The 20,613-nt window shown below is 52.9% G+C and overlaps 1 protein-coding gene across 1 annotated transcript in view; it reads right to left on the bottom strand.

The window, feature by feature from the left end:
- Positions 1–20,613, bottom strand: part of LOC147091460 (uncharacterized) — a 130,099-nt gene that overhangs the window by 87,700 nt on the left and 21,786 nt on the right. The window contains exons 6-9 of the mRNA XM_085976805.1: positions 14,913–15,065; positions 8,757–8,915; positions 7,877–8,074; positions 6,991–7,170 (exon numbers count right to left, since the gene is read on the bottom strand). Coding sequence (XP_085832931.1) covers positions 6,991–7,170; positions 7,877–8,074; positions 8,757–8,915; positions 14,913–15,065 — 690 coding nt within the window. The remainder of the gene's footprint in view (positions 1–6,990; positions 7,171–7,876; positions 8,075–8,756; positions 8,916–14,912; positions 15,066–20,613) is intronic.

The following is a 20,613-nucleotide window of genomic DNA, read 5'->3' as shown; positions in this document are numbered from 1 at the left end:
CAATAACTAGGGGGCATAGATTCAAGGTAAAGGGCGGGAGGTTTAGAGGGGATTTGAGAAAGAACTTTTTCACCCAGAGGGTGGTTGGATTCTGGAACTCACTGCCCGAAAGGGTTGTGGAGGCAGGAACCCTCACAACATTTAAGAAGCATTTGGATGAGCACTTGAAATGCCATAGCATACAAGGCTACGGACCAAATGCTGGAATATGGGATTAGATTAGACAGGGCGTGATGGCCGGCGCGGACACGATGGGCCGAAGGGCCTCTATCCGTGCTGTATAACTCTATGACTCTATCCCTTCACCGTCAAATCATAGACCCGAGAGAGTGTCGGGTCATTTTGGGTTTCCTTCTCTATACTCGAGTTTGTAACAGGCAAACATTCGACTATGGTCGCATGGAATATCTCAACAGGGTCCACTGCAGGTGCTTCTTCTACCGTAGGCAACGGTAGGCGCGACAGCCCATCAGCGTTTCCATGCTGTTTCGTACCCTTGTACTCTATGTCGTACTGATGTGCCCCTAGAAAAAGTGACCATCTTTGAAGCCGTTGCGCCGTCATTACCGGAATGCCCTTCTTTGGGTTAAAAATGGAGACCAGGGGCTGATGATCAGTCAGTAGGGTGAATTTCTGCCCGTGCAGATAGTGATTGAACTTCTTCACCCCCCACACCAGGCTGAGGGCCTCCCTGTCAATCTGGGCGTAGTTACGCTCGGCTGAGGTTAGCGAGCGCGACGCAAAGGCTATTGGCCTCTCTGAACCGTCACGGAATTTGTGTCACAGTACCTCTCCAATGCCATAAGGTGACGCATCACATGCCAACCGAATCGGTAGTGTTGGGTTGTAGTGGGCCAATCCTTCTTTTGAAGTGATTAGGCATTTACATTCCTGAAAGGCACGCTTACACTCATCACTCCATTTCCATGTCACTCCAGTTTGCAGCAGGGCGTTCAGTGGGTGCAGAATTGTGGATAAATTCGGCAAGAACTTATGGTAGTAGTTCACCAACCCGAGGAACGATCTCAGTTGCGACACATTTTCCGGTGCTGGAGCCTTGACTACAGCCTCAATCTTGTCCGGCGACTTATGCAACCCTTCCTCATCAATCATGTGGCCACAATACGAGATTTGTCTCCTGAAGAACTCGCATTTGGGGCGGTTGGCTCGTAGCCCAGATTCCTGTAATCTCGTGAGCACCTGCTCCAGGTTGGCAAGGTGTTCACTGTCATTTTCACCCATAACCAGGATGTCGTCCAAATAACACTGGGTCCCCGGGATCCCTTGCAGGACTTGTTCCATCGCCCTCTGCCAAATAGCCAGGGCTGATGCTACCCCAAATACCAGTCGATTGTACTGGTAAAGGCCTTTGTGAGTGTTTATCGTGAGGTATTTTCTAGATGCTTCTTCCACCTCCATTTGTAGATACGCTTGGGCGAGAACAATCTTTGGAAATAGTTTCCCTCCAGATAGTGAGGCGAAAATATCTTCTATCCGCAGAAGTGGATGCTGTACTGTGTGCAGGACTGGGTTCACAGTCACCTTGAAGTCCCCACAGATGCAAACCTTCTTTGGCTCCCCAGGCGTGCTGCTGAATGCTTTCTTCATTACAGGAACGATGGGTGTGGCCCACTCGCTCCAGTCCACCTTGGACAGCACACCCGAACGCTCCAGACTCTCCAGTTCAGCTTCAACGGCTGGGCAGATCGCGTATGGCACCGGTCTGGCCTTAAAAAAATTTTGGGTTTGCGTTATCTTCAATCTTTATGGTTGCCTTTGCTCCTTTTAGAGTCCTAATTCCTTGTTGGAACGCCTCTTCCGCATCAGATAGAATTTGTGACAGATGTCCAGGTGCAACGTCGTCATCCTTTTTGTCCGTCACAGTTAGCGCCTGAATGGAATGCCAATCCAATTGTATTTTTCAGATCCATTCACGTCTCAATAATGGTGGTCCTCCATCTCGTAGTATATACATATATAGTTTCTGTGTTTCCTTGCCGTTATATTTAACTGGCACCCTTATTTTTCCTCTGGGGTAGACCTTTTGCCCCGTGTATGTCTTCAATACAATGGACGTGTCCTTTAAGGGTATGTGTGAGAATAGCCGCTCATAGTCTCGTCGATTCATGACAGTTAGGGCTGATCCTGTGTCCAATTCCATCTTTACTGGGGACCCTGCTATCGTGAGGGTGACCCAAATGGTTCGGTGATCCTCCTTTGCGATCACGTTGTGTAACTTTAGACAACTTAGTCTCCTGCTCCCGGAGTCCTTATCACTCTCCTGATCTTCCGAACTACTGTCTGTCAGTTTCTTTACTTTCCTGTAATGTTCCTTAGTAGTTCTTGTCAAGTTGGTTTTCTTTCCCGACCTGCAGACTCTTGCTATATGTCCCATTTTTCCGCATTGCCTGCATACTTTGTCCTTAAACCAGCAGTCTTTCTGTTCATGGGTTGTTCTGCCGCAGCGATAGCACTTTTCTGCTCCATACGCCATCTCGTTAGCGCTGTATTCTTGTGGTTTCTGTTGTATTTCCGCAGCTCCCCATGCTGCTGCTTCGTAGGATACTGCCACGCTGAAAGCCTGTTCTAGCGTCAGGTCCTTTTTCGAAAGTAGTCGTTTCTGGGTTCCTTCACTCTGGAGCCCGCAGACAAACTTATCCCGTAAGGTGTCTGCCAGTCCTGCTCCGAACTGGCAGTGCTTCGATAACTTGTGTAGTTCCGTAAGATAGTCAGCATTGCTCTCATATTTGTGCTGGTTTCTTTTATGGAACTTGAATCTTTCTGCTATCAGCAGCGGTGTAGGGTTTGGTGTTCCTGTAAGATATTAACAATCTCCTCAAAACTTTTCTCCATTGGTTTCACTGGGGTAATTAAATTCCGCAATAGGCCGTACGTACTCACGCCCATCAAATTCAATAATACCGACGCCCTCTTTCCATCGGTCACCTCATTTGCCTTGCAGTACACTTCAATTCTTTCCACATACGTGGTCCAGTCTTCTAACTCGTTGTCAAAAGCAGTGATACTGCCACTTTTTGGCATCTTGGGTGATTTAAAATGGCGCCTCCCGCGCTTTTGCTTCTTCCCCAATGGAATAAAATGGCGCCTCCCGCGCTTTTCCTTCTTCCCCAATGGGATAAAATGGCGCCTCCCGCACTTTTGCTTCTTCCCCTTGCTGCCACGCTGCTCCTAGCATTCTACAGGGTAATGGCGGCGACCCGCGGCTTCGGCGCGTCTCGCTTTCCTTCCCCGGTTTATTTTCTCTCCGCTGCCCGGTTCTTGAGCACCGACCGCGCCCTGTGCGCTCCACCCTCTCTCTCTTGTTTTCTTTCCCCGGCGACGCTGCGCGGCCCGTTTTGTAGAGCCGCTCAATCGAGCTTGAGCCCGCCGCAGTCCGGAAAGGTCAGCGCACTACCTGCTACCAGCATGATTTGCAGGAACACCTTAACTGGGGAGCCAAGCATAGCTCTCCATAGCCTCTCCCGCAATTCTCGGAACACCGATGAATTCTTTGGGCAGTTGCCCGCGGTCAACGCCCGTTGCTCAGACTATGACCTCCAAGAAACCTCCTCTCAGGGTGAGATCCCCGTGAGATGATGCCACACTGCAGGTGAGTTCGAACTTACTCGTCGCCACTGTAAAGTCCGCGCCTCAATAATACACGGACTTCGGGAGAACTAACGTCAGACTGAAATACAGAAGCCTGCTCGGGCCTTTTAAACAGGGGTGGTCACTGCCGGTACTGCAGTCTCAAACCAGTTCTTCCCTTAAAGGTACATACACAACACCTATCAGTCCCAGGCTGCTGGGAGCAGGGGCGTATCAGTCCCAGGCTACAGGGGCCTATCAGTCCCAGGCTACAGGGAGCAGGGGCCTATCAGTCCCAGGCTGCTGGGAGCAGGGGCCTATCAGTCCCAGGCTGCTGGGAGCAGGGGCCTATCAGTCCCAGGCTACAGGGAGCAGGGGCCTATCAGTCCCAGGCTGCTGGGAGCAGGGCCCTATCAGTCGCAGGCTACAGGGAGCAGGGGCCTATCAGTCCCAGGCTACAGGGAGCAGAGGCCTATCAGTCCCAGGTTACAGGGAGCAGGGGCCTATCAGTGCCAGGCTACAGGGAGCAGGAGCCTATCAGTCCCAGGCTACAGGGAGCAGGGGCCTATCAGTCCCAGGCTACAGGGAGCAGGGGCCTATCAGTCCCAGGCTACAGGGAGCAGGGGCCCATCAGTCCCAGGCTACAGGGTGCAGGGGCCTATCAGTCCCAGGCTACAGGGAGCAGGGCCTATCAGTCCCAGGCTACAGGGGCCTATCGGTCCCAGGCTACAGGGAGCAGGGGCCTATCAGTCCCAGGCTACAGGGAGCAGGAGCCTATCAGTCCCAGGCTACAGGGAGCAGGAGCCTATCAGTCCCAGGCTACAGGGTGCAGGGGCCTATCAGTCCCAGGCTGCTGGGAGCAGGGGCCTATCAGTCCCAGGCTACAGGGAGCAGGGGGCCTATCAGTCCCAGGCTACAGGGAGCAGGGGCCTATCAGTCCCAGGGTGCTGGGAGCAGGGGCCTATCAGTCCCAGGCTACAGGGAGCAGGGGCCTATCAGTCTCAGGCTACAGGGAGCAGGAGCCTATCAGTCCCAGGCTACAGGGAGCAGGGGCCTATCAGTCCCAGGCTACAGGGTGTATTGATTTCTTTGTGGGTTCAATGACGAGACATTTATGAAAGAGAATGTGTTTTAATCTAAAGCTTGTTCAACTCTTTATACAGCATTTAGAGGAGACATCCTGCTAGTGATGCATCTAGAACAAAACTGAAACTAAACTCCTCTGCTTGTCTCTCACATGACCTCTGCTGGTCAGGCATAAGTAATCAATACATGCAAACATGCTGGTAAGACATGATAATCAAACAGGCAAATAACATCACTATTTGCTGATATCATTACATCTCCCTTTCTTAAAACAAAAGTATTTTACTTTTAACTAACAACATGTTTTCTTTGTATTAATCTGCATTTTAACGGTAACACTTAATGAACTTACATTATCATTATCATGATCAAAGTTTTTTAACCTTGCTTTGTGTGTTCACATGAAATATGTAACTACACTAGAACTTGAAGAAAGAATAAGATAACATTACTTCCTTCTATAACAATAGTCCTTAAATTTGCTCAATGAGTCTCTCAGGAGGCTTCACGTGTCTTGAGGATTTTCTGATTGATTGTCCTTGAATCTGAGTTGTTGCCTCAGGTGATTGGTTCTCAGCTGTGTGATCAGGTTGTTCAACAGTATCAGTCTCTTGACCTGCTGTGGCTGGTCCCATGAGAAGATCTCGATGATTTCTTCTCAGAACAGCACCCTCATCTGTCTGAATGGTGTATGATCTTGGTTGAACTTCACTCAGGACAGTTCCCTTCTGAGTCCATGTGTTTGTTTTGTCTTTGAACCTTACTTGGTCACCAGTGTGGAGTTCAGGTAGGTTTTGTGTTCCTCTGTCATAGTAGTACTTTTGCTTTTCTTTCTGTTGTTCTTTGAACTTCCTCACTTTCTCCCCCTCTTTTGTTTTCAGGAGGTTCTCCGGGATGGGTAGGTTTGACCTTAGCCGACGTCCCATAAGGAGTTGGGCTGGTGACTTACCACACTCGAGCGGCGTTGTGCGGTATACAAGCATACTCTGGTAGAAGTCAGTTCCACTGTCTTTTGCCTTGTACATCAGTCTTTTCACTGTCTGGACCGATTTTTCCACTAGACCATTGGACTGTGGAAAGTGAGGACTTGACGTTGTGTGGACAAAGTCCCACTCTTTGGCAAAGTGTCGGAAACTTGCATTATAAAACTGAGGTCCGTTGTCTGTGAAGACCTCGCTTGCCACGCCATGTCTGGAGAATATGGCTTTCATACATGTTATCACAGCATCTGCAGTGGTGATGTGCAGTCTACAAACCTCTGGTTACAGGGAGTAATAGTCTGTGACTACAAGATAGTCCTTCCCTTGACATACGAATAGGTCAGCGCCTACCTTCTGGTAAGGTCTGTCTGGTGCTGGGTGTGGCTTTAGTGGTTCTACCGGATTGCTTGCTCGATATTTCAGGCATATTGTGCAGTTTGAGACCTCATTTGTCACATCTTGGTTGATTCGTGGCCAGTACATCACCTCTTGTGCTCTTTTCTTACACTTTTTGATTCCCAGATGTCCTCCATGGATCCTTTTTAGCATCTCTTTGCTGATAAATACAACCCCACACGTTGTTTGAACCTCCTCCAAATTTCAGCCACATTACCTGTCAACTGAAGCGTCGCCGGTGGGTGTAAACCTTCCATTTTTTCACTTCGTTAGCTATTCTCCAATGGTAAGCAACGATGTTCTCTTTTGGCTTGCTAATTTGTGGAGAGTTGATTTATCTTCAGATTTTTTCTCTTCATCTCTTTCAATCACTTCTGACACCATGTATTGATTTCTTTGTGGGTTCAATGACGAGAATGTGTTATAATCTAAAGCTTGTTCAACTCTTTATACAGCATTTAGAGGAGACATCCTGCTAGTGATGCATCTAGAACGAAACTGAAACTAAACTCCTCTGCTTGTCTCTCACATGACCTCTGCTGGTCAGGCATAAGTAATCAATACATGCAAACATGCTGGTAAGACATGATAATCAAACAGGCAAATAACATCACTATTTGCTGATATCATTACACAGGGAACAGGGGCCTATCAGTCCCAGGCTACAGGGAGCAGGGGCCTATCAGTCCCAGGCTACAGGGAGCAGGGGCCTATCAGTCCCAGGCTACAGGGAGCAGGGGCCTATCAGTCCCAAGCTGCTGGGAGCAGGGGCCTATCAGTCCCAGGCTACAGGGAGCAGGGGCCTATCAGTCCCAGGCTACAGGGAGCAGGGGCCTATCAGTCCCAGGCTACAGGGAGCATGGGCCTATCAGTCCCAGGCTGCTGGGGAAGGGGCCTATCTGTCGCAGGCTGCCGGGGCAGACTGGCCACGTGGTTTTACCTGACAATGCCGCACTCTGGCCATGGCCCAGGAAGGAGTGGACACATCTGTTGCCGCAGGAAGTCTTACAACACTGCTTCCACTTCCCGCAATCCTCGTCATCCTCGCAGGGCTCACTGTGATTCATCTTGCACACACGCTCCAGTCTGGAAACATCGGGGCATTTCTTGGCATTCCATTCTGCGATACCAAAAGATTGAGTTAGGGGTGGTAACAGGAAACAGGGGGAGAGAGTGAGAGAGGGAGAGGGAGAAAGAGAGAGGGAGAGAGAGAGAGGGAGGGGGAGGGGGAGTGAGGAGGGGGAGTGAGAGAGGGGGGAGTGAGAAGGAGGTGGAGTGACAGGGAGGGGGAGTGAGGAGGGGGAGGGGGAGTGAGGAGGGGGAGGGGGAGTGAGGGAGGGGGAGTGAGGAGAGGGAGTGAGAGGGAGGGGGAGTGAGAGGGAGGGGGAGTGAGGAGGGGGAGTGAGAGGGAGGGGGAGGTAGAGGGGGGAGTGAGAGAGGGGGAGTGAGAAGGAGGTGGAGTGACAGGGAGGGGGAGTGAGGAGGGGGAGTGAGAGGGGGGGGAAGTGAGAGAGGGGAAGTGAGAGAGGGGGAGTGAGAGAGGGGGAGTGAGGCGGGGGTGTGAGGCGGGGGAGTGTGAGCGGTGAGTGTGAGGGGGGAGTGAGGCGGGAGAGAGCGGTGAGTGAGGGGGTGGATTGCGAGGGGGGCACTGAGAGAGGGGCAGTGAGAGAGAGGGAGGGTGAGAGAGGGAGAGACAGACGATAGATAAATAGAGAGCGTGTGAGCGACAGAAAGAGAGACAGAGAGACAATGACAGTGAGTGAGAGAGGGAGAAACAGGGAGAGACAGAGGGAGATAGAGAAACCCGCCCCCTGACCTGAACAAACCTGTCGAGGATTTGCTGGGTTTATTTGAGGAGCTTCCTCCATGGAACTTCCCGAAGAAGGATGGGACACATCGCTTCTGACAGCCAGCGTCACAGCAGGTTTGGGAACCGTCGCAGTCTCCATCCGCCTCACATACCTTCCCGAACGTGGAGTTACACACACGAGCCAGCATATCCGGGCGAGGACAGCTCCCATCCTCTACACCAGAGAGAGAGACACACAGCACAACATAGGTTGGATAAACAGTAAAGATTCCTCTACACTGTCCCAACTAACACTCCCAGGGCAGGTACAGCACGGGGTTAGATACAGAGTAAAGCTCCCTCTACACTGTCCCATCAAACACTCCCAGGGCAGGTACAGCATGGGTTAGATACAGGGTAAAGCTCCCTCTACACTGTCCCATCAAACACTCCCAGTGCAGGTGCAGCATGGGTTAGATACAGAGTAAAGCTCCCTCTACACTGCCCCCATCAAACACTCCCAGGGCAGGTACAGCACGGGTTAGATACAGAGTAAAGCTCCCTCTACACTGCCCCCATCAAACACTCCCAGGGCATGTACAGCACGGGTTAGATACAGAGTAAAGTTCCCTCTACACTGTCCCATCAAACACTCCCAGGGCAGGTACAGCACGGGGTTAGATACAGAGTAAAGCTCCCTCTACACTGTCCCAACTAACACTCCCAGGGCAGGTACAGCACGGGGTTAGATACAGAGTAAAGCTCCCTCTACACTGCCCCCATCAAACACTCCCAGGGCAGGTACAGCACGGGTTAGATACAGAGTAAAGCTCCCTCTACACTGCCCCCATCAAACACTCCCAGGGCAGGTACAGCACGGGTTAAATAGAGAGTAAAGCTCAGACATTTGTACTCACCTCCTCTGAAACTCTTGAAGACACACCGTGCCCCACAGGGAGTTGAGCAGCACGTCTGCCATCTGCCACAGTTACTCTCGCCCTCACACTCTTTCCCCATGGTCGAATTGCAGACAAATCTCAGTCTGCTGGCGGGTGAGCACTCCCCAGGTTTGCCTCCTGCAAAGCCAACAATCGGTTGAATGGAATATAATGTGGAGAAATGTGAAGTTATGGAAAAATAGAAAAGCAGAGTATTTTTTAAATGGTGAGAGATTGGGAAATGTTGGTGTTCAGAGGGACCTGGGTGTCCTTGTTCACGAATCACTGAACGTTAACATGCAGGTACAGCAAGCAATTAGGAAAACCAATGGTATGTTGGCCTTTATTACAGGAGGATTTGAGTATAAGAGTAAAGACGTCTTACTGCAGTTATATAGGGCCTTGGTGAGACCACACCTGGAGTATTGTGGACAGTTTTGGTCTCCTTACCTAAGGAAGGATATACTTGCCAAAGAGGGAGTGCAACGAAGGTTCACCAGACTGGTTCCTGGGATGGGGGGATTGTCCTATGAGGACAGATTGAGTAGACCAGGCCTATATTCTCTAGAGTTTAGAAGAATGAGAGGGGATCTCATTGAAACATACAAAATTTTTACAGGGCTTGACAGGGTAGATGCAGGGAGGATGTTTCCCCTGGCTGGGGAGTCTAGAACCAGGGGTCACAGTCTCAGAATAAGGGGTCTGTCATTTAGGACGGAGATGAAGTGAAATTTCTTCACTCAGAGGGCGGTGAATCTTTGGAATTCTCGACCCCAGGGGGCTGTGGAGGCTCAGTCGTTGAGTATATTCAAGACAGAGATCGATAGATTTTTGATCATTAAGGGAATCAAGGGATATGGAGATAGTGCAGGAAAGTGGAGATGAGGTAGAAGATCGGCCATGATCTCATTGAATGGCGGAGCAGGTTCGAGGGGCCAAAGGGCCGACTCCTGCTCCTATTTCTTAGGAGGAGCAAGTGCTTCAGCATCCTCATAGGTATTCCCCCGCTGTCTTCAGTCCTTGCATGTCCCAGATAGGCCCTTGGGTCAATGGACCCCCTCTCCATGGTGCTGAGGCACACGGACCACGGTCGGTGTCGAGATCACGATTCTCATCACTCCACGCCCATCAGTCAAAGCCCAACACATCACTCCTAGCACACCCCATCACTCCTAGCCCACCCCATCACTCCTAGCTAACTCCTAGCCCACCCCATCACTCCTAGCTAACTCCTAGCCCACCCCATCACTCCTAGCTAACTCCTAGCCCACCCCATCACTCCTAGCTAACTCCTAGCCCACCCCATCACTCCTAGCTAACTCCAAGCCCAACCCATCATTCCTCGCCCACCCCATCACTCCTAGCCCACCCCATCACTCCCAGCCCACCCATTCACTCCTAGCTCACCCCATCACTCCTAGCCCACCCCATCACTCCTAGCCCACCCCATCACTCCTAGCGCACCCCATCACTCCTAGCCCAACCCATCACTCCTAGCGCACCCCATCGCTCCTAGCCCACCCCATCACTCCTAGCCCACCCCATCACTCCTAGCCCACCCCATCACTCCTAGCCCACCCCATCACTCCGAGCCCACCCCATCACTCCTAGCCCATCCCATCACTCCTAGCCCACCCCATCACTCCTAGCCCACCCCATCACTCCTAGCCCACCCCATCACTCCTAGCCCACCCCATCACTCCTAGCCCACCCCCTCACTCCGAGCTCACCGAATCACTCCTAGCCCACCCCATCACTCCTAGACCACCCCATCACTCCTAGACCACCCCATCACTCCTAGCCCACCTCATCACCCCTAGCCCACCCCATCGCTCCCCGCTCACCCCATCGCTCCTAGCACACCCCATCGCTCCCCGCTCACCCCATCGCTCCCCGCTCACCCCATCGCTCCTAGCCCACCCCATCGCTCCTAGCCCACCCCATCGCTCCTAGCCCACCCCATCGCTCCTAGCCCACCCCATCGCTCCTAGCCCACCCCATCGCTCCTAGCCCACCCCATCGCTCCTAGCCCACCCCATCGCTCCTAGCCCACCCCATCGCTCCTAGCCCACCCCATCGCTCCTAGCCCACCCCATCGCTCCTAGCCCACCCCATCGCTCCTAGCCCACCCCATCGCTCCTAGCCCACCCCATCGCTCCTAGCCCACCCCATCGCTCCTAGCCCACCCCATCGCTCCTAGCCCACCCCATCGCTCCTAGCCCACCCCATCGCTCCTAGCCCACCCCATCGCTCCTAGCCCACCCCATCGCTCCTAGCTCACCCCATCGCTCCTAGCTCACCCCATCGCTCCTAGCTCACCCCATCGCTCCTAGCTCACCCCATCGCTCCTAGCTCACCCCATCGCTCCTAGCTCACCCCATCGCTCCGAGCTCACCCCATCGCTTCCCCTTCTCACCCCATCTCTCCCAGCTCACCCCATGACTCCTAGCCCACCCCATGACTCCTAGCCCACCCCATGACTCCTAGCCCACCCCATGACTCCTAGCCCACCCCATCACTCCTAGCCCACCCCATCACTCCTAGCCCACCCCATCACTCCAAGCTCACCCCATCACTCCAACTCACCCCATCACTCCTAGCCCACCCCATCACTCCTAGCTCACCCTATCACTCCTAGCTCACCCCATCTCTCCCAGCTCACCCCATCACTCCTAGCACACCCCCATCACTCCTAGCTCACCCCATCACTCCTAGTCCACCCCATCACTCCTAGCTCACCCCTTCACTCCTAGCTCAACCCATCACTCTTAGCTCACCCCATCACTCCTCGCTCACCCCATCACTCCTAGCCCACGCCATCACACTTAGCTCACCCCATCACTCCTAGCTCACCCCATCACTCCTAGCTCACCCCATCACTCCTAGCTCACCCCATCACTGCTAGCCCACCCCATCACTGCTAGCCCACCCCGTCACTGCTAGCCCACCCCGTCACTGCTAGCCCAACCCGTCACTGCTAGCCCACCCCGTCACTGCTAGCCCACCCCGTCACTGCTAGCCCACCCCGTCACTGCTAGCCCACCCCGTCACTGCTAGCCCACCCCGTCACTGCTAGCCCACCCCGTCACTGCTAGCCCACCCCGTCACTGCTAGCCCACCCCGTCACTGCTAGCCCACCCCGTCACTGCTAGCCCACCCCGTCACTGCTAGCCCACCCCGTCACTGCTAGCCCACCCCGTCACTGCTAGCCCACCCCGTCACTGCTAGCCCACCCCGTCACTGCTAGCCCACCACATCACTGATAGCCCACCCCATCACTCTTACCTCACCCCATCACTCTTAGCCCACCCCATCACTCCTAGCTCAGCCCCATCACTCATAGCTCATCCCTTCACTTCTAGCCCACCACATCACTCCTAGCTCACCCCATCACTTCTAGCACACCACCATCACTTCTAGCTCACCCCATTACTCCTATCAGACTCTGCCCCTGGAGCCTGGGGCCTATCAGAATCTGACTCCTGGAGCCTGGGACCTATCAGACTCTGACACCTCGAGCGTGGGGCCTATCAGACTCTGACCTCTGGAGCATGCGGCCTATCAGACTCTGACCCCTGGAGCCTGGGGCCTATCAAACTCTGAGCCCTGGAGCCTGGGGCCTCAGGCTCTGAGCCCTGGAGCCTGTGGCCTCAGTCTCTGACCCCTGGAGCCAGGGGCCTATTAGAATCTGACCCCTGGGGCCTATCAGACTCTGACCACTTGGGCCTATCACACTCTGACTCCTGGGGCCTGGGGCCTATCAGACTCTGACCCCTGGTGCCTGGGGCCTATCAGTCTCTGACCCCTGGAGCCTGGGGCCTATCAGAATCTGACCCCTGGAGCCTGGGGCCTATCAGAATCTGACCCCTGGAGCTTGGGGCCTATCAGACTCTGACCCCTGGAGCCTGGGGCCTATCAGACTCTGAACCCTGGAGCCTGGGGCCTACCAGACTCTGACCCCTGGAGCCTGGGGCCTATCAGAATCTGACCTCTGGAGCCTGGGGCCTATCAGACTCTGACCCCAGGAGCCTGGGGCCTATCAGACTCTGACCCCTGGAGCCTGGGGCCTATCAGAATCTGACCCCTGGAGCCTGGGGCCTATTATTCTCCGACCCCTGGAGCCTGGGGCCTATCAGAATCTGACCCCTGGAGCTTGGGGCCTATCAGCCTCTGACCCCTGGAGCCTGGGGCCTATCAGACTCGGACCCCTGGAGCCCGGGGCCAAGCAGACTCGGACCCCTAGAGCCTGGGGTCTATCAGACTCTGACCCCTGGAGCCTGGGGCCTGTCAGACTCTGACCCCTGGTGCCTGGGGCCTATCAGACTCTGACCCCTGGTGCCTGGGGCCTATCAGACTCTGACCCCTGGAGCCTGGGGCATTTCAGCCTCTGACGCCTGGAGCCTGAGGCCTATCAGACTCTGACCTCTGGAGCCTGGGGCCTATCAGACTCTGACCCCTGGAGCCTGGGGCCTATCGGACTCTGACCCCTGGAGCCTGGGGCCTATCAGACTCTGACCCCTGGAGCCTATCAGACTCTGACCCCTGGAGCCTGGGGCCTATCCGACTCTGACCCCTGGAGCCTGGGGCCTATCAGACTCTGATCCCAGGAGCCTGGGGCCTATCAGACTCTGACCCCTGGAGCCTGGGGCCTATCAGAGTCTGATCCCCGTATCCAGGGGCCTATCAGACTCTGACCCCTGGAGCCTATCAGACTCTGACCCCTGGAGCCTGGGGCCTATCCGACTCTGACCCCTGGAGCCTGGGGACTATCAGACTCTGATCCCAGGAGCCTGGGGCCTATCAGACTCTGACCCCTGGAGCCTGGGTCCTATCAGACTCTGACTCCTGGAGCCTAGGGCCTATCAGACTCTGATCGCAGGAGCCCGGGGCCTATCAGACTCTGACCCCTGGAGTCTGGGTCCTATCAGACTCTGACCCCTGTAGTCTGGGGCCTATCAGACTCTGACCCCTGGGGCCTTTTAGACTCTGACCCCTAGAGCCTGGGGCCTATCAGACTCTGACCCCTGGAGCCTGGGGTCTATCAGATTCTGACCCCTGGAGCCTGGGGCATATCATACTCTGACCCCTTGCGCGTGGGGCCTATCCGACTCTGACCCCTGGAGCCTGGGACCTGTCAGACTCTGACCCCTGCAGCCTGGGGCTTTTCAGACTCTGACCCCTGGAGCCTGGGGCCTTTCAGACACTGAACCCTGGAGCCTGGGGCCTACCAGACTCTGACCCCTGGAGCCTGGGGCCTATCAGAATCTGACCCCTGGAGCCTGGGGCCTATTATTCTCTGACCCCTGGAGCCTGGGGCCTATCAGAATCTGACCCCTGGAGCTTGGGGCCTATCAGCCTCTGAGCCCTGGAGCCTGGGGCCTATCAGACTCTGACCCCAGGAGCCTGGGGCCTATCAGACTCTGACCTCTGGAGCCTGGGGCCTATCAGACTCTGACCCCTGGAGCCTCGGGCCTATCACACTCTGATCCCTGGAGCCTGGGGCCTATCAGACTCTGAACCCTGGCGCCCGGGGCCTATCAGACTCGGACCCCTGGATCCCGGGGCCTATCCAACTCGGACCCCTAGAGCCTGGGGCCTATCAGAATCTGGAGCCTGGGGCCTATCAGACTCTGACCCCTGGTGCCTGGGGCCTATCAGACTCTGACCCCTGGAGCCTCGGGCCTATCAGCCTCTGACGCCTGGAGCCTGAGGCCTATCAGACTCTGACCTCTGGAGCCCGGTGCCTATCAGAATCTGACCCCTGGTGCCTGGGGCCTATCAGACTCTGACCCCTGGAGCCTCGGGCCTATCAGCCTCTGACGCCTGGAGCCTGAGGCCTATCAGACTCTGACCTCTGGAGCCCGGTGCCTATCAGACTCTGACCCCTGGAGCCTGGGGCCTATCAGACTCTGACCCCTGGAGCCTGGGGCCTATCAGACTCTGACCTCTGGAGCCCGGTGCCTATCAGGCTCTGACCCCTGGAGCCTGGGGCCTATCGGACTCTGAACGCTGGAGAGCCGGGCCTATCAAACTCTTACCCCAGGAGCCTGGGGCCTATCAGACTCTGATCCCAGGAGCCCGGTACCTCATTCCCCCAGTTGCCCACTGCTGCCCCTCCCTCGGTCTGGGGCTCACCTTGTGTGAAGGAGTGGACGCATTTTTTGCCACACCCAATGTCGCAGCACTGTTTATGGGCACTGCAATCATCATCATCCTCACAAGACTGGGTGAAATTCTTCTTACAAAGAAAGGTCACTTTGGAAACTTCAGGGCATTTCTTTTGTTTCCCTAAATAAAACAGAATTTAAAATGGGTCAAATGGTTGAGGAAGCAAAATTTGTAAAACATCAAATACAGAGTAAAGCTCCCTCTACACTGCTCAATCAAACACTCCCAGGGCAGGTACAGCATGGGTTAGATACAGAGTAAAGCTCACTCTACACTGCTCAATCAAACACTCCCAGGGCAGGTACAGCACGGGTTAGATACAGAGTAAAGCTCCCTCTACACTGTCCCATCAAGCACTCCCAGGGCAGGTACAGCACGGGTTAGATACAGAGTAAAGCTCCCTCTACACTGTCCCATCAAACACTCCCAGGGCAGGTACAGCATGGGTTAGATACAGAGTAAAGCTCCCTCTACACTGTCCCATCAAACACTCCCAGGGCAGGTACAGCACGGGTTAGATACAGAGTAAAGCTCCCTCTACACTGTCCCATCAAACACTCCCAGGGCAGGTAAAGCACAGGTTAGATACAGTGTAAAGCTCCCTCTACACTGTCCCATCAAACACTCCCAGGGCTGGTACAGCACGGGTTAGATACAGAGTAAAGCTCCCTCTACACTGTCCCATCAAACACTCCCAGGGCAGGTACAGCATGGGTTAGATACAGAGTAAAGCTCCCTCTACACTGTCCCATCAAACACTCCCAGGGCAGGTACAGCACGGTTTAGATACAGAGTAAAGTTCCCTCTACACTGTCCCCATCAAACACTCCCAGGGCAGGTACAGCACGGGTTAGATACAGAGTAAAGCTCCCTCTACACTGTCCCATCAAACACTACCAAGGCAGGTGCAGCACGGGTTAGATACAGAGTAAAGCTTCCTCTGCACTGTCCCATCAAACACTTCCAAGGCAGGTACAGCACGGGTTAGATACAGAGTAAAGCTCCCTCTACACTGTCCCATCAAACACTCCCAGAGCAGGTACAGCACGGGTTAGATACTGAGTAAATCTCCCTCTATACTGTCCCATCAAGCACACTCCGGGCAGGTACAGCACGGGTTAAATACAGAGTAAAGCTCCCTCTACGCTGTCCCATCAAACACTCCCAAGGCAGCTGCAGGACGGGTTAGATACAGAGTAAAGCTCACTCTACACTGCTCAATCAAACACTCCCAGGGCAGGTACAGCATGGGTTATATACAGAGTAAATCTCCCTCTACACTGCCCCATCAAACACTCGCAGGGCAGGTACAGCACGGGGTTAAATACAGAGTAAAGCTCCCTCTACACTGCCCCATCAAACACTCCCAGGGCAGGTACAGCACGGGTTAGATACAGAGTAAAGCTCACTCTACACTGCTCAATCAAACACTCCCAGGGCAGGTACAGCACGGGTTAGATAGAGAGTAAAGCTCCCTCTACACTGTCCCATCAAGCACCCCCAGGACAGTTACAGCACGGCTTAGATACAGAGTAAAGCTCCCTCTACACAGTCCCGTCAAACACTCCCAGGGCAGGTACAGCATGGGTTAGATACAGAGTAAAACTCCCTCTACACTGTCCCATCAAACACTCCCAGGGCAGGTACAGCACGGGTTAGATACAGAATAAAGCTCCCTCTACACTGTCCCATCAAACACTCCCAGGGCAGGTATAGCACGGGTTAGATACAGAGTAAAGCTCCCTCTACACTGTCCCATCAAACACTCCCAGGGCAGGTAAAGCACAGGTTAGATACAGTGTAAAGCTCCCTCTACAGTGTCCCATCAAACACTCCCAGGGCTGGTACAGCACGGGTTAGATACAGAGTAAAGCTCCCTCTACACTGTCCCATCAAACACTCCCAGGGCAGGTACAGCATGGGTTAGATACAGAGTAAAGCTCCCTTTACATTGTCCCATCAAACACTCCCAGGACAGGTACAGCACAGGTTTAGATACAGAGTAAAGCTCCCTCTACACTGTCCCATCAAACACTCCCAGGGCAGGTACGGCACTGGTTAGATACAGAGTAAAGCTCCCTCTACACTGTCCCATCAAACACTCCCAGGGCAGGTACAGCACGGTTTAGATACAGAGTAAAGTTCCCTCTACACTGTCCCCATCAAACACTCCCAGGGCAGGTACAGCACGGGTTAGATACAGAGTAAATCTCCCTCTGCACTGTCCCATCAAACACTCCCAAGGCAGGTACGGCACTGGTTAGATACAGAGTAAAGCTCCCTCTACACTGTCCCATCAAACACTCCTAGGGCAGATACAGCACGGTTTCGATACAGAGTAAAGTTCCCTCTACACTGTCCCCATCAAGCACTCTCAGGGCAGGTACAGTACGGGTTAGATACAGAGTAAAGCTCCCTCTAGACTGTCCCATCAAACACTCCCAAGGCAGGTACAGCACGGGTTAGATACAGAGTAAAGCTCCCTCTACACTGTCCCATCAAACACTTCCAAGGCAGGTACAGCACGGGTTAGATACAGAGTAAAGCTCCCTCTACACTGTCCCATCAAACACTCCCAGAGCAGGTACAGCACGGGTTAGATACTGAGTAAATCTCCCTCTATACTGTCCCATCAAACACACTCCGGGCAGGTACAGCACGGGTTAAATACAGAGTAAAGCTCCCTCTACGCTGTCCCATCAAACACTCCCAGGGCAGCTGCAGCACGCATTCGATACAGTCATAGAGTTATACAGCACAGAAAGAGGCCCTTCGGCCCATCGTGTCCATGCCGGCCATCAAGCCCGATCTATTCTTATCCCATTTTCCAGCACTTGGTCCGTAGCCTTTTATGCTATGGAGTTTCGAGTGCTCATCTAAATGCTTCTTGAAAGTTGTGAGGGTTCCTGCCTCTACCACCCTTTCAGGCAGTGATTTCCAGATTCCAACCACCCTCTGGGTGAAAAAGTTTTCCCTCAAATCCCCTCTAAACCTCCTGCCCCTTACCTTGAAACTATGCCCCCTGGTTATTTACCCCTCTGCTAAGGGGAAAAGTTCCTCTTTATCTACCCTATCTATGCCCCTCATAATTTTGTACACCTCAATCAGGTCCCCCCTCAGCCTTCTCTGCTCCATGGAAAACAACCCCAGCCTGTCCAGTCTCTCTTCATAGCTGAAGCGCTCCAACCCAGGTAACACCCTGGTGAATCTCCTCTGCACCCTCTCCAAAGCAATCACATCCCTCCTATCGTGTGGCGACCAGAACTGCACACAGTATTCCGGCTGTGGCCTAACTAGCATTTTGTACAGCTCCATCATAACCTCCCTGCTCTTATATTCTATGCCTCGGCTAATGAAGGCAAGTATCCCATATGCCTTTTTAACCACCTTATCTACCTGTCCTACTGCCTTCAGTGATCTATGTACATGCACACCAAGGTCCCTCTGATCCTCTGTCCTTCCTAGGGTCCTACCATTCATTGTGTATTCCCTTGCCTTGTTAGTCCTCCCAAAATTCATCACCTCACACTTTTCAGGGCTAAATTCCATTTGCCACTGTTCTGTCCATCTGACCAACCCGTCTATATCGTCCTGCAGCCTGAGGCTTCCCTCCTCGCTATTTAGCACTTCACCAATTTTCGTGTCATCTGTGAACTTACCGATCATACCGCCTACGTTCATATCTAAATCATTAATGTACACTACAAACAGCAAAGGACCCAGCACCGATACCTGCGGTACACCACTGGACACAGGCTTCCAGTCACAAAAACAACCTTCGACCATCACCCTCTGCCTCCTGCCACTAAGCCAATTTTGGATCCAATGTGCCAAATTGCCCTGGATCCCATGGGCTCTTACCTTCTTGACAAGTCTCCCATGCGGGACTTTGTCAAAAGCCTTATTGAAATCCATGTAGACTACATCAACTGCACTACCGTCATCCACGCACCTAATCACCCCCTCAAAAAATTCAATCAAATTGGTTAGACATGATCTCCCCCTGACAAAGCCATGCTGACTATCTTTGATTAATCCTTGCCTCTCCAAGTGGAGACTAATTCTGGCCCTCAGAAGTCTTTCCAATAATTTCCCTACCACTGATGTTAGGCTCACTGGCCTGTAATTCCCTGGTTTATCCCTACTACCCTTCTTGAATAATGGTACTACGTTAGCTGTCCTCCCGTCCTCTGGCACCTTCCCTGTGGCCAGAGAGGATCTGAAAATTTGTGTCAGAGCCCCTGCAATCTCCTCCCTTGCCTCACACAGCAGCCTGGGATACATCTCATCTGGGCCTGGGGATTTATCCACTTTTAAGCCCACTAAAACTGCTAGTACCTCCTCCCTCTCAATATTAATTTGTTCAAGTATATCACAATCCCCCTGCCTGATTTCTATGCCTACATTGTCCTTCTCCATAGTGAACACAGATGCAAAATATTCATTTAAAACCTCACCCACATCTCCGACTCTACACACAGATTGCCGCTTTGGTCCCTAATGGGCCCTATTCTTTCCCTGGTTATCCTCTTGCCCTTAATATACTTATAAAACACCTTGGGATTTTCCTTTATTTCACCCGCCAGTGTTTTTTCATGCCTCCTCTTCGCTCTCCTAATTTCTTTGAAAAGGACCCCCCTGCACTTTCTATACTCCTCTAGGGCTTCCACTATTTTTAGTCCTTTGTATCTGCCAAAAGCCTCCCTTTTTTTCCTAATCCATTCTTGTATATCCCTTGACATCCAGGGTTCCCTGGACTTGTTGGTCCCACCGTTGACCTTTACGGGAACATGTTGGCGTTGTACTCTCTCTATTTCCTTTCTGAAAGACTCCCACTGCTCTGATGTGGATTTTCCTACAAGTAGCTGATCCCAGTCCACTTTGGCCAGATCCTGCCTTATCATATTAAAATCGGCCTTCCCCCAATTTAGAACCTTTATTTCCGGTCCATCTTTGTCGTTTTCCATGACTACCTTAAATCTCACCGAATTATGGTCACTGTCACCAAAATGCTCTCCTACTGACACTTCTACCACTTGCCTGGCTACATTCCCTAGAATTAGATCCAGTACTGCCCCTCTCCTGTAGGACTTGCTACATGCTGGCTCAAAAAGTTCTCCTGGATGAACTTTAAGAAATCCGCACCATCTAAGCCTTTCACGCTCTGACTATCTCAGTTAATATTGGGGAAGTTGAAATCCCCAACAATTATTACCTTATCATTTCTACACTTCTCTGAGATTTGCCTACATATCTGTTCCTCTATCTCCCCCTGACTGTTTGGGGGCCTATAGTACACTCCCAGCAAATTGCTTGCCCCCTTTTTGTTTTTAAGTTCTACCCATATGGCCTCATTAGAGGAAACTGCTAAGGTATCATCCCTCCTTACAGCAGAAATTGACTCCTTGATTAATATTGCAACACCCCCTCCACTTTTACAGCCCCCTCTGTCTCGCCTGAAGGTTCTATACACCCTGGAATACTGAGCAACCAGACCTGCCCCTCCCTCAACCGTGTCTCTGTGATAGCAACAATACCACACTCCCATGTGTTCATCAACACCTTGAATTCATCTGCCTTACTCGCTACACTCCTTGCATTAAATTAATGCAATCCAGCCTTGCCATACTCCCTTGTGCCGTTACATATTTGCTCTGCCTTCCAGGCT

This window comes from Somniosus microcephalus, unplaced genomic scaffold, assembly GCF_052327205.1.
Source record: "Somniosus microcephalus isolate GS21.2 unplaced genomic scaffold, FLI_Smic_1.0 unresolved_chr3, whole genome shotgun sequence".
Taxonomy (NCBI): Eukaryota; Metazoa; Chordata; class Chondrichthyes; order Squaliformes; family Somniosidae; genus Somniosus; species Somniosus microcephalus.
Note: the sequence above shows the minus strand (reverse complement) of the source record. Positions and strands in the feature narration are given on the sequence as shown.